The 14,394-nt window shown below is 43.2% G+C and overlaps 1 protein-coding gene across 33 annotated transcripts in view; it reads right to left on the bottom strand.

Annotated features, from left to right (window-relative positions):
- Nucleotides 1-14,394, bottom strand: part of Dtna (dystrobrevin, alpha) — a 356,193-nt gene that overhangs the window by 12,855 nt on the left and 328,944 nt on the right. For 16 of the 33 annotated variants that reach the window (XM_063277418.1, XM_063277429.1, XM_063277420.1 and 13 more), the window contains 3 exons: nucleotides 13,432-13,452; nucleotides 3,799-3,958; nucleotides 452-541 (listed from right to left, as the gene is read on the bottom strand). In XM_063277418.1, the coding sequence (XP_063133488.1) occupies nucleotides 452-541; nucleotides 3,799-3,958; nucleotides 13,432-13,452 (271 nt within the window). Of the gene's footprint in view, nucleotides 1-451; nucleotides 542-3,798; nucleotides 3,959-10,823; nucleotides 13,453-14,394 lie in introns of those variants that run through there. The other 17 variants (XM_063277438.1, XM_063277432.1, XM_063277439.1 and 14 more) reach the window with 2 other exon arrangements.

Genomic DNA, 14,394 nt, shown 5'->3' with positions numbered 1-14,394 from the left:
TCCTCCCCACCCCCCGTGAAAGTTGATACTGAAACGAATTAACTATAAAATACTTTAATATACAGCATTTCATTTTCTTGTATTCAGGGCTGGAGAAGAGACTCTGTGGTTAAGAGTGAGCCTCTTGCTAGTATAGAAGACTGAGGCCAGCACCCATGTCAGGCTAGTCACAACCATCTACGGCCCAGGGGATCAGAAGGCTTCTTTGGTCTCACACAAACAAAGCATGTGCACAGTCACACATATCCACACATGCATGCGCGCGCGCACGCGCGCGCGCACACACACACACACACACACACACACTAAACTGAAAAATTCCTTCAAAATGTTAAAATCTCCTCTTATATTTCACTGTGATCAGGTCTCTTAGAGGGAGACCTAAAGATCCTTCCACAGTAAACTTACAAGTGAGAGGTACCAAGGTCACCCGGGAGGGCACCAAACACACCTGAATTCAGCTCCTTCACCAGAGAGGACATGGTATTGGTGATGGAATCTGCAGCTACCAGCAGGTCATTCCTTAGATTCCTTCTTGAGCCTTCAATGAAGAAGCAGAAATTTAATGCCACAGCTTTTCTTTTCTTTCTTTCTTTTTTTTTCATCTTTATTAAGTTGGGTATTTCTTATTTACATTTCAATTGTTATTCCCTTTCCGGGTTTCTGGGCCAACATCCCCCTAACCACTCCCCCTCCCCTTCTCTATGGGCTTCCCCTCTCCATCCTTCCCCCATTACCACCCTCCCCCCAACAATCACGTTCACTAGGTGTTCAGTCTTGGCAGGACCAAAGACTTCCCCTTCCACTGGTGCTCTTACTAGGCTATTCATTGCTACCTATGAGGTCAGAGTCCAGGATCAGTCCGTGTATAGTCTTTGGGTAGTGGCTTAGTCCCTGGAAGCTCTGGTTGGTTGGCATTGTTGTTCTTATGGGGTCTTGAGCTCCTTCAAGCTCTTTCAGTCCTTTCTCTGATTCCTTCAACGGGGGTCCCGTTCTCAGTTAATACCACAGCTTTCCTTCCACGCCTGGTTTTTATGTTGTTTGTCTGCCAACTCATTTGATAACCTACAGCTAGAATGGGAGCTTTGGCTCACCCCTGAGTGGAAATAAAAAGTACACTGGCCCTGACATAAAAAGACCCAGAGAACAATGGCAGTTCCTGGATTTCATTATTCCAACTGGAGTTTGGGAAACATGAAAGGCGTTGTCAACTATTATAAGGCACGGTGACCTGGCATAAGTGTCAACACTCCCAGTGAATCAGAAGGTGTGGACATCCTACTGAGGACAACCCACATGGAACCGAAGCCCGGCTTGTATTTAAGCAGCTGTTGTGGTCCCAGTCACAACCATGCAGTTGAGCACACTGGAGCCTGCTCCCAGCCAGCACAGGCTCCGTCCCCTACCAGGGCTCCCAGGACAGATGACTTTGACATTGGGACACCAGGTACTGAATGCTCTTAGAGAGTGGAAAAAGGATGAGGTGATTTGCTTCTGCTCTTAAAATATCTGAACTTAGACTGTTAGAAGGTAGTCCACGGTAGAAAAAGATTATTCTTACATGTCAGGCACACGAAGGGTTAAATGGATATCTGGAGGGTTGCGTGGGAGTAGGCAAGGTGGATGTGGAACAGAACACTCATTACCATAACATCTTTGAAAGAAAGGGGTCAAGACTCCAAAGATGCCACTTACAAACAAGAGTTACACAGCACTAGTGTTTCGTGGGTTAGGGGCTTCCTGTCGGCAACACAACGTCATTTTGCACAAAGTAGCCTTAAATGAAGGGAACAATCAATATACTTAAATCAAAGAGACCAAGTAAGACCATTAACCATAATATAAAGGTCCAGGAGATTTAAAACACAGTAGGTTCCTTAAAATCTGATTTGGAGAAAGGGTATTTTCCCTTCTAAAAAATTAAAAAGGAGTGTGAATGACATTTGTGAATGACGTGGGAAGCTCTTGAATGTTATCCATGTTTAGAAGGAAAGGCCCTGACAAGGAGACCCTGTTTTCCATCGCAGAAGAAAACAGCCTGTTAGCTTTGCTGGTAAAATGTGTTAGGATTTTATCCCCATACATGATGAGTGGTTGGTGCTTTGTTTCCACACATGGCTACTATGCTTAGACATGGCTGATGTCAAAAACATGTTGAAAACCTGCTAGGCGAAGGATGGTTCTTATTAAAATATATGTATTTCTGCAATCGCTAGTACGAAGAAGTTGTACATCTTTCTTTTATTGGCAATTTCTCCTTCTTCTGTCTGCTGATTCCCTTCATCTGTCACTGTTTGGAGGAATGCCTCCATATTTTTTATGCTTAGCTGAAGTCATGAAATATGATTGGCACGCACACCAGAGATGGTTCCTTGGGGTACATTATTTGGTTTCTGTTTTTGTTTTTTTAAGATAGTCAAATGTCTTTCTTACATCTTCACTAATATATTTGTAATGTGAAGAAAAGGTGAATTGCAGACCCAGGTGCAATGCACAGTGTAATTTGTGTGAAGGAAAGAGTCCATGAGCTATAAACACACACAGATGCAGCTGTTTATACACAGGCAAATATTGAGAATGGCCTATGCACTGTAGTGGCCATTCTAGGAGTGAAGTGTGCCGGACTGGAAAGGCATACAAGAGGGGAATTTCTTAATATCTATAAACTTGTAAAATGATGGAAAGCAAAAGGTTTAAATCACTTGATTCGGGGGCCTTGAGACAGAACCTTGAATCACCCCTGAAATGGACCTTTATGCACACCTGTGAAGAGTTATCTAGATTAAAGTTATCGTCCAAGAACGTTCATGCAGGGTGCTCTTGATTTTTAACGGACTTGGGAAACTCATCTTAATTTGGTGGGGGCCATTCCCTGGAAGCGGGATCCTGGACTGTATGAAGTAGACAATGTGAAGTAATCCTAGCCTGTGTGCGTTCACTGCCTGCCTCATGACCGTGGATGCCATGTAACCATTTGCTTCAAGCTCCTGTTGCCTTGACTTCCTGCGATTGACTGTGAGGTAAGAATGAATGCTTGATCTCTTCCGCTGCTTTTGTCAAGTTTTATTTATTTAGCAACGGGAGAAGAGACAGAGACAGTGGTCCTCTGTGGAGAAGCCTGGTCACCAGCTCTGCTCTTTGTTGCTGATTGTACAGCCTTAGTCTTGTAGCTCTGACTCCTGAGGCCAAGGCACAGTTCTTTAGAGCATCTCCATGAGAACTCTGTAAGACGATGACTTGTTCCATCGACCTCAGAGTTAAAGAGCTGGGGTTATTCGATCTGAGTGTTGACTTTGAAGAGGATATTCCATCAGGATCTCAGGATGGATTGAAGCTATGTTTTCACAAAATACTTTAAAGGTGCTTTTGTGCCCCGAGACTTCCAAGATTTACTAAAAAGCAGGGCAGGGTAACGGAAGCTAAAAGAAGACAGAACTGGGGAAGCAAGGAAGATCACCATAGGAGCTTTCTGAAGTGCACAGGCCAGGCTGTGACTCAAGTATAGGACATTTTTGCAGAGATGTCCAACCCATTCTCTGTGGGACACGCACAGCTCGGGACAGGTGTGAATGCGACATAACTTTAACTACAAACAGAAATTATGAGGCCTATTTGTAACTGGACTGTACGGATTTTGAGTGTAAATTTTTGACTATGACCCTGAGAAGCCAAAAACCTGGACACTCCTGTGAATGCTCGCACGTGGCTCTGATGACTTTCAGTTGCCTACTGCTCAGTGGATCTTGGTGAACGATTTGGCAGGCACAAGCAGAACACAGTAAAGGAGAGAGCACTTACTTTGTGCAAAGGCCTCTTGCACATCTCCCCCTACCCCAGTGAGGGAGTCCTGTGGGGTGTACGCTGGTGTGGAACAGGCAGACGTCGACCGGATGGGCATGGGGATCGGCCTGCTGATGGTGTGGCTGGGGGAAGAGCGTGGAGAGCCTGCCCCCTGGGTCTGCAGAAACAAGACACATCATTAATTTGCTTTCACAAGAAAGGCCCAGAGGCCTCCTCTAAAGTCTCAGGTCCCATGTTAAAAACCGTGGTAAGAACATTCCAAAACAGGAGCAAATCTTAGGAAACCAAGGAGACTACTCTAAACTTGGCTGCAGGTGTCCTTTAATTTAGGGAGTTATCCATGCAGTCGCAGGTGTAGATTAATTTTGGGAGCTATTATACATAACCTGAAGCCTGTGTTCATCTGGAAGTCTAAGAATACTAGTGCAGCATTGTGCTACCCTGTGAGATCTTTGTTCTTGCCAAGGATGCGGTGAAACGATAGTTTCAAGGCATGTATAATTCTCCTTGAAGCAAGTCCTACATAGAATAAGACACAAAGGATAAAGTTCAAATACAGACTCTGAGATTACTCAGTATAGGTACATTTGTCCCCTAATTTCCAACCTACTTGGCCTCATCTTTAGACATAATTTAGAGCAGGCCTTACAGCATTTCATATTGTCTCAAGTAATTGCATTGAGATGTGTGTTGCTAATCTCTGTTTTATGATTAAGTCAACATTGTGAACTTTGTCTGCAAATCAGTGATCTGAATGGGGAAGAAGAAGAAATCTTGGTGTCTTTCACTCTTATCTTCATTAGTATTCTATGCGGATACATGAAGAGTGTACCTACTAACAAGATACCATGTGACAATTTTACATATGTACATATGCCACCATGTTCACTTCTAGGGGAACATAGCTACCTCAAGGGTCTGTCATTCATGATGAAAACATTAGAAATGCCTTCTTCTAGCCTTATAAAAGCAATTTCATTAATATGTTTATATTATTTGCTCTTCTTCCTTCCTCTGATCCTTCTTGTGCACCTCCTACCCTTGCTGTCAATCAGACGCAGTCTCTTTTGGAATGATCGCACACTGTGGTTATTGGTAATTATCCTACCATGCAGTGGCAATGCCAGAGCATGTTACTCTCGTCTAACTGCATCTTGGTATCCACCCATCAAAATTTCCCATTATCCCTTTGTTCTACTCTCCCAGTGTCTGTAACTACCCTTCTACTTTCCATCTCTTAGCATCAGCTTTTTATATTTCACACATAGGTGCGCTCATGTGGCCTTGTCTTTCTGTACCAGATTTTATTATCTACCTGGTGATCTTCAGTTCTACCCCTGTTGTTGTAATGTCAGGATGTCCTTTCTTTTGTGAGCTGAATCATATTCCAGCACAACACACACACACACACACACACACACATACACACACACACACCCAACATACACACAAATACATACATATATCACATCCACAGCATACACATACATAAGTACCACATGCATATACATATACACACAAATACACATACTGCATACACACACCACACACATACACACACCACACACACACACATACACATACATATATATACACAAACCACGCACACAGACACAAACACCACACGCGCACATCACATACACACCAAATATACACATATATCACACAGAGAACACATACAAACACACCACATACATACACACACACACACATCTCACACATAGACACACAGGACACACATGCATGCACACACACACATACACACACACACACACACACACACACACTCATGGCTGATGGTCACTCACTTTCAGTCCTTTGGCTACTGTGAACAGAACTGTGATAAGCACAAAAGCGCAGATACCTTTTCACTACCCTGACTTCATTCCCTTTGGCTAATGCCCTCTCTAGTGGGTTTGCTGAATCAGGCCAAGTATGACTCCCTCGTTTCTACAATGGCAGCCCTAACCTACATTCCTACCAGCACTGGCTCCTTCTCTCTATGTGCTTACCCATGCTTGTCAGATTTTTTTTTAAAATAATTATTATCCTTACTGGAAAGATGTGATATCCAACTGAGGTTTTGGTTTGCAAGAATCATGGTCTCTGATAATTGGCTACAGTTTTCTGAAACACTCTTTTCTCTAGACCTTCAAGAAAGCTGTAGTTTAGCAGAAGAGTGAGATCAGCAGGATTTATAAAGGAGTGAAAAAATGAAAGAGTAGAAAACCACCAGAACCCTTCTCTTTCTGCATTGTGATTTTTGGAAGATTGCTCTTTCCTTCCTTCCTTCCTTCCTTCCTTCCTTCCTTCCTTCCTTCCTTCCTTCCTTCCTTCCTTCCTACAGTGACATCCTTGAAAACAGACTCCTGGTTTCAACAATTAGTAGAAAAGAAGAAAACCAAGCATGCGTGTAAAGCATGCAGGAGACTCTGGGTACACATGTAGCCGACCATGCACTCTAAGCCGCTCCCTCCCAACCTGTTGACTCTGGCCAGCCATAGTGAGAACTCTTCCACAGAAACATCCAGAGTTACTGTGCACCTGTTCACGCTCTGAGATTTGCAGCATGAGAATGCAGCTTTGGAAGGTTCTATTTAGATCTTTGCTTTGCGTTTGACTACTGGCCGTTAGACATTCCCCACCTCCCAACATACACATACACACACAACACACAGACACACACACACACACACACACAGTTCCTGTAAAGTGCCATGCTGTTAGCTGTCCAGGGCTCAGCATCATACATAATTGTCAAATCTATAAAGTGAAGAAAATCCAGAAACAAAAACAAAGCAAACCAAAGCATAGCACAGACTTATGTGCTGCCACGCGGGCTGTGGATTCCAGTCTTCCGCTTGTAACAGTACCTGTTTGTAATGAATGGTCTGTCCAGGCTCAGAGAGGAGGACTTAGGTGTTGATGCTTTTGTCTGCTTTCCTCAGCCTGCTCAGAGAGGGGTCTGGGTTTTCCAGAAAACAGCAGCTCAGCCCCTCTTCCTTGAAACCTTCTGTGTCTGAGCTAACCCTGTACCCCAGATTCTCATGTTAATGATGAATAATCTCTGAGCTTTCTCCTGTCCCAAAGGTTTTATGGACATCCTGAGGTCATGACCCATGAAGTGGGTATCACCATTCTAGGTGTGCAATTGTAGGTCCCAGGGCTCTGAAAATGGAAACAGTTGCCCTGGGGAGATGGAGAACAGTAGCTGTGCTTGTGGCTGAGCCCAAGAACCCTGAGTCCTGTGGGCTACAGAACTCTTGATGAATCATGGCTGGTGGAGGGTCCATCAGAGAAATAGATGTTAGTCAGGTGCCTTGGGGGCACCTAGTGCTGGACACCTCTCCTGTGCACCCAGTCCCAGTCAGGGCTTAAGGAGCACTCCTGGACTTTTCTTATTTTATTACCAAAACCCTTCAGTCACAGGAGAGAATGTCTACTGGGGCCAGGAAGTGAAGCGGGACAGACAGCTCCTTTTGTCTGTCTACCATGGGTCATCAACTCAACCCTGGGAAGCCAGATCTTCTTTGTTAGAAAGCTCATACTAATAAAATGACTTCTTATTAATTCACTTTAGAGGGTATAGAGCACTTTACCACAGACTGTTGGTTTTCCTAATAGAGTGCAAAAGATAATACTATATTTAAGTAACAGTTTGAAATCAGTTTATGGAAAAAGCACTTTAATGCCAAAGACTTTAACCCTCTTAACATTCGCATTATTATTCCCATTAAGTAGGTGAGCACACTGAGGCTCCTAGGGGATAGGTGGCATAGGGAAGGTCTTTAGGCTAGTTAGTGGCAGAGGGAAGTTCAGACTGTAAGTCTGAGCCTTTCCCATAGTTTCGCAGGGTCTCCTTAGGACATGATCATCATCACATGCTTCCAACTGTACTTTATTAAAATTAGAACATTGAGGAACTAAAGGCTGAGAAGCTTCTACCATGGTCACAGCATGGTGCGCCAGGCCTCATGGTAGACCAGCTAACACCTTTTCCTTGGATTGAGGAGAGGTGTGGGTTCCCAGTGTGGCAGAAGGAACACTGGGCTATCGGTCAGGTCTATAAGCTCTTCTCTGCAAGTCTAAACATGGTTTAATAGACAGGCATTTCACTGTGAATTTGGCCCCAGTGAGAACTATTGATGTAGTTATGTCTTACTACTCTTCAGAAGTCAGAAAAACTCAAAGTCTGCATCACAGTTGCACCCAGTGCTTTCAGCTAAGCGGTTGTGACCACACTCTAGTATTTGACAGGCTGTGTTAGGGCCGTGCCACCTAGTTCTGCTGTGCCAGGTCCTTTAGCACACAGTCCTCATGGGATTCTTACCTCCGGTGACATTTGTAGGGAGGCATGTACTTTGTTTTCATCTTTCCCCCACACCGAGAGCCTGCCCTGTATAGTGCACTCGGCTCTTATTAAGAGTTCGTATGTATGAAACATTATCAACCCCTTATCTTCCTGCTTACTACTTGTTCTTCAACGTCAACCTTCTCTGACTTTCCTGTTTCTCCAAAACTCCCAACACTGCTTTTTTGTTAGGGGAAAATAACTGGCTGTGGTTACTAGTTAAAAGAAAAATCTCGGACTGAATCTAAATGACAACAATGCATGACTGGCTAATAGCCATCATGCCAAAGTCTTAGTCAAATAAATATCTAATGGTTACAATTTTAAGTGGTCTGATTATGTCAAGAAGTTTGGAGGGAAATCCTGGGATTGACAAAAATCCATCTTTTCTGCAACCAGCACCTCCCAAGTCATGTTTACCCCAGAGTTCTCAAAGTAGGATACATGGTTGCTTAGCAAGCATGGCCCCGTCTTTTCTCTGGTTAGGACACTGCCCAGTTTGATACTTAGCACCTACTATAGGAAATGGCTTCTCTGGTGTTCCTTCTATCCCACTCTTAAAGGGCCAACAGGAAAGGAACAAGGAAATAAACCAAATTTTATTTTCCCAGATTCTCTGTGGTCTGGCTATCCTGCTTTGAACTTTAGAATGAGTTTCAGCAAATTCCCTGAGAAAACCCTTCCCTGGAAATTACTCAATGATTAATGGTGGAAAGACTGAAGGGACAATGGTCCATGCAGATCAATATATGGATCCAATATTCCCAAGGAGGGTTGATTTATGGATGAGGGAAAACATATATCACAGCTGGCAACTTAGAATAGCTCTCTTCCTGGAGAATAAATGAACAATTAATTTCTACATGCATCCTCTGACTCCACTCTATCTGCCATCACATCAATTTTTAAAAAGCCTGGTGAGACCCAGACATTTTCCATTTTTTACAGGAAGTATTTTGGTTTCTACCCAGCTCTGGGGACAAAGGATGCTTTCAGGAAAAGGGCAAATGTGTAAGTGCTGAGTGAACCCACTCTGGAGAGGTGGGGAATATTTGTTACCCATCCTCCTACTACACACTCGAAGTCTGCCTCTAAGGAAGTCTGGCTGAAGATGCGTCTTGCAGTCCGGCCCTGACAGCTGTACCTCCAAGCCTGGGAATATGAGGCTGCACAGAGTCACCAATTGCTACCATTACCACCACCACCACCACCACCACCACCACCACCACCACCACCACCACCATCATCACCATCATCACCATCACCACTTTGATGACTGGGATTCTTAAAGGAGTGCTGTGTACAAAATGGAATAGGAGACAGAGGATGTGGTTGACTCTGACTGGTCAGGAAGGGTGCATGGCTTGAGTGGGCAGGAAATATGACAGCATGGAGAGGAGAGAGGGGCGTCTGAGTTTTGAAAAAGCTTGAGCAAGACTTGAGACCTGTGATGACATCACAGACATGGCAGAGAGGCCGTTGGGGCTGAAGCCAGTACCAAGTTCCATGAGAAAAAAATGAGAAAGCTAAAAGGAGGGGACAGGCTCGGGAGCTTTCAGTGTAGATGGCATTCGGAATTAAAGGCTGTGTCTACTGGTTTTGAACAGAGAATCATTTTTTTTTTTTACTCCCCTACGATCAATCAGCCATAACTGCTTATTGTGGCCCGATCACATCCTGTATTGCGTTTGAATGGGAGCAAGAGGTGAGATTTTGAATGATGCTAGACTCCGCTCCCAAATAAATAGGGACCAGTTTGGTTCCAAGGTTTAAGATTTTAAATTAATCCCTGTTGCAAACCCAGAGAAAGATTCCTGATTTTGATTCCTGACTGTGAAGTACACCAATTGCCTCTTTTATGCAATGTCTATGTTAAGCCTCCAGGAAGGATCTGGGCTATGTTGTACAGGCCATTGACACTCTCAGCCATTTACTCCGCCATCTTTTAAAAATGTACTCAGGAACATGTTGACAGTAAACACTGTAGACATTAGTATATCTAGGGACATATTTGATGTCAACAGAAGCAAATCATCATGCTGGATATTTTTGTAACTTCTAAAGCATAAGAATTGGTTTTTGACTACTGAAAGCAATTACAAGAAATCTAGACAAACTGAAGGCCATGTTCATATTTCTTTCCCAGACTGAGACTCTAATAGTTGGCTGAGGGGAAAAAAAGAAGCACATGTATGTGTTCCATAATTTGAAAAGTTTATATGAGACTGTACACAAATGTCTACAGATATTTGATATCCAGATAGAATTTTCACAGTGTTTTCATATCTACTATCCTCCCAAATACCCACAGTAACCTTGTGAGGCATACACTACCAGAATGTTCGAAATGAATGGTCAGCCATTAGTTTACTCTCAGTATCTTAAAGGTGTGACCTAGAGTAGGAGCCTCTGTGGCTCAGGCCCAGCTGGTGTAACATTGCAACGGAAATTACTAAGGCTTTATTTGACTAACTCAAAGTTAAGACACTTGGTTTCGGACCTATCCCTAACAATTGGGACTGGGAATATACCAGAAACTCTAGAATACACCGTTACCGCAACTACAGCCCAGCTGCTTTTGCTCTCAAGGTATTTTTTTTTACGAGTGTTCACTTTATAGCTCCTTCAATAAATCTTAAGGGTACACAAGGAAGAAAGAGGGTAGGATAACTTTGATTCAAGTTTTGTAAAAAACACAATTTATTGCTTGTGAGACCATAATCATATTATATTACAGGCACTAATTTTTAAAATTCATGTTCTCTCCTCAAGGGGGATAATTTCATGCATTACCTATAACAAGAAACAGTATATGTAGGGATTGTAGATTCCAGCATAATAAAACACTACATTGAACCACACAGATTTATGATAAAGCAAGTAGAGGTTATTAAATCAAGCATGATTTGTGGTAGGGGTATTTTGAGTTTGATTTTTACAAAGAGAATTTTCCCGAAAGGGAAAGGCTCATAAAACAGAATTTAGAAGTAGATGCCAGTCTAAGACCTCTAAATTCTCTCCTTAGATCATGTTCAACCATGAGAAAGAGATTTGGAAGGAATTTGCTCATTTTCTCATAGAACTATCTCAGTGGGGCTGGATTTGATGGGGTTCTGTCTTTAGTTTTGACTAAAGATCAGCATAAGCCATGGCCACTTGCAATCTATGACTGCATTTTTCTATTACATTATTCAATACTTTTCTATAAAGCTCTGAATGAAGGCTTGCTTTGGTACCTAATGCGGGGCTATTCTGAGCTTCCTCGCACTGGTCTTTCTAGGCTGACAAAACCCTGGATTGTATTTCCCTCTTTTGTCTTGTTGTTAAGGGTTCAGAAGACCCTTGTCCCCTTAGGGGATACAGTCCCATTTTCTCTTCCTCAGTTCCACGTTCTTCATTTCAGTTTTATGGAGCTGCTGTTTATAGGCTGTGGTGTAAGTGCCCTCCACCTCAGGTCGGTTTAAAGAGAAGCTTGAGTAGAAACCGAGTGAATGGATGTGTAACCTACATTTGGGTCTCTGACAGATGGCCGCTCTCCATGCTACAGTCCCTACTGCTGTGACCCTTCAACATGCAGAGGCTGGGAGGGGCTGCACAGGAAAAGGATAGAAGGGAAGGGGATAAAGGTCAAAGTTCAACCTGAAGGGCACTCCCACAGCCTGGCTCTGTGAATCCACAGACGCCTTCCACAACATACTACTTGGGAAATGTAAGGAAGGGGTCCCCAGGGAAATGAATTTTAAGGCAAGAAAATTGCTCTCTCTGCCCAGAGGGAGGAGGAAGCTTAGATTAGAGCAGCATTTTCTGTTTCTATACACATGCAAAATAAGAGGTGGGGCAAAGCCTGTTTACAAAGAGATATCAAGGGTTAGGCATGTGCTCTGCCATGATCTAAGTCCAGCGGCCACACCCCCGGGATGCAGGGATGGACAACGATAAAGGCTACAAAAACAGTGCATCTTTAAGACAAGGGAGTCATCTCTGGTGGAAATTTGGCGTCAGTCAGTTCAGTAATTTTTTCATAATATACAAAAAAATGTCGTACATCGTCTTTATTTTCTGAGTTACATATTGGTTTAACATGTTTCTTTTCTTTCTTTTTTTTTTTTTAACAGACCTTGGGAATGAAGAGTTAAAAAGTTTCCAGTGTTTTGCAAACATTCTCTGTTACACACTAACACACAGAATGGAGAATAGAAAAAAGCATACAGAAGAATTAACAGAACTGTTGAAATAGGACAGATTCAAGTTTCTAATTCACCATGGATATCATGTGAAATCTTTAAATAATGGAACTGGGAAACACCATCATACATCAAGTTTCTAATTCATCATGGGTATCATGTGAAATCTTTGAATAATGAAACTGGGAAACATCATCATACATTTTGGTACATGCACAGGGTGTGGAAGCTGCTTTTCTTTTGCTCTAGTTTGTTTTTGTTTCTCTCGGTGTGCTGCTGATTCTGCTCGCTTCTGAACCTGACTACAAGGTCACACACAGGGCTTCAGGGTATGACACAGCCCAGTGGTCATGATGCCCCTATGTCTAGAAAAGTAGGTATGAACAGGACCCATAAAAACACAGAGCAGAAAGGTCCTTGGGAAGAATGGAAGGGAAGAAAGTTAGCTATTCTTCATAGGATCTTGTTAACAAACAGCTTTGGAGGAAACTAAGGAGGAGTGAGGTGGGCAGTCCGCTATCAAGCACAGTCTTACAGGACTGAACACATCTTTGAGCACAGGGTGGGTGGCATAGCTTATGTTATGTGATGGCAAGGGATTTATTACCCAATCCTTACGAGAAGAGTTTCTATGCCTTTTCAGAGAAGTGGAAGTGGAACCGAATGTTCACAGTGCGGAGGTTTGCTCTTGTGGGCTGCAGCTTGGGTGACAACAGTGACCTTTGGGAGCTCTAATGAATGACCGTCTATCAAGAGAATGGTCCTGACAAATACCATCAAAGAGCACAACATGGATTTGAAACGTAACACCCTTGAGGATACGAATGAAACCTTCCCAAGGAATCACAAGGTGTTCTCCCTTCTAAACACAAAACAGGTCTTGGTTTGTTGCCAACAGTACTGACAGTTGTAACAGAATGCTCAACTTTATAATCCCAATTCAAGCACTACATTGAAATGAAAGCAAATTAGTATGATTTTTTTTCTTTCCAAACTGAAGCAGGAACATACATTAGAGGCCAAAGCAATGAGAAGGTCAGCAGGACAGCAGCCCTCCACTGTTAGTTAAGACCTGCAGTAGGGGACATAACTTACTCCCTGCTTCAATTCTTCTTCCTACAGAAAGATCGAATCAATAACAATTAGATTACCCAGGGTTCCAACCAAAACACGTACACAGTGAAGGAAGAGACGGGAGGCATTAACATGGCTTCGGACACGTCTCCTGGCCTCTGCCAAGCCTTCACTTCAGTTCCAAGCCTATTCAGGTATTTGAGACAACAGACCCATTCCTTTCCTTGGTGTGTCTGAGCTCTTTGTCCTTCCTAGCTTTAGTATGTCTTGGTACAAAGTCTGTGTTTAGTTGGGCAGGCCTAATCCCATGGCGGCTGCTGGCCAGTAGATTCCTGTGTCATCGCTATTGTGGAAGAACCATAGGAACAGCAGCAGAGAGACTTTCCAAATTTTCATGCCATTCTGGGAAGGGCAAGATGGGCTCAGATCTTTTTATCTGACGTATTTCCAAAGGGAAGTAGAAAAGAGATTTTCTGTTGCATCAAATGAGGCAATAGGCTAGAAACAGCAGCAGTCACCAATGATCCAGTCTTATCACAGTACCAGCCAACCCAGTCCCCAGTTCTACACCCCGTGTGTCAAACACACTGGAAAGTAAACTTCGTTGAGTGACAATAAATCGTTTCCTAAATGGATTATTAAAGACAGGACTGATGGCCAAAAATGTTGGCCGAGCTATGGGGAGAGAGAGAGAGAGAGAGAGAGAGAGAGAGAGAGAGAGAGAGAGAGAGAGAGAGAGAAATGTTGCAAGTACAGTATCTGGAGCAGAAAGCCTCACAACATTGTTTTAAAAAAGAGTTTAAAGAAAGAAAGAGAAAGGAAGTCAGGAAGGGAGTAGGAAAAGAAAGAGAAGGAGAAAGTAAAGAAAACAGAAAGGGCCACAGAGAAACCACAGATGACTGGTGTGGGGGAGGGGAAGGAGATGCAGGGCTGAAAACCAGTCTCAAATTCCTGTGTCATAGTGAATGCATAGGGACATTTCCT

Source organism: Rattus norvegicus, chromosome 18, assembly GCF_036323735.1.
Source record: "Rattus norvegicus strain BN/NHsdMcwi chromosome 18, GRCr8, whole genome shotgun sequence".
NCBI lineage: Eukaryota > Metazoa > Chordata > Mammalia > Rodentia > Muridae > Rattus > Rattus norvegicus.
Note: the sequence above shows the minus strand (reverse complement) of the source record. Positions and strands in the feature narration are given on the sequence as shown.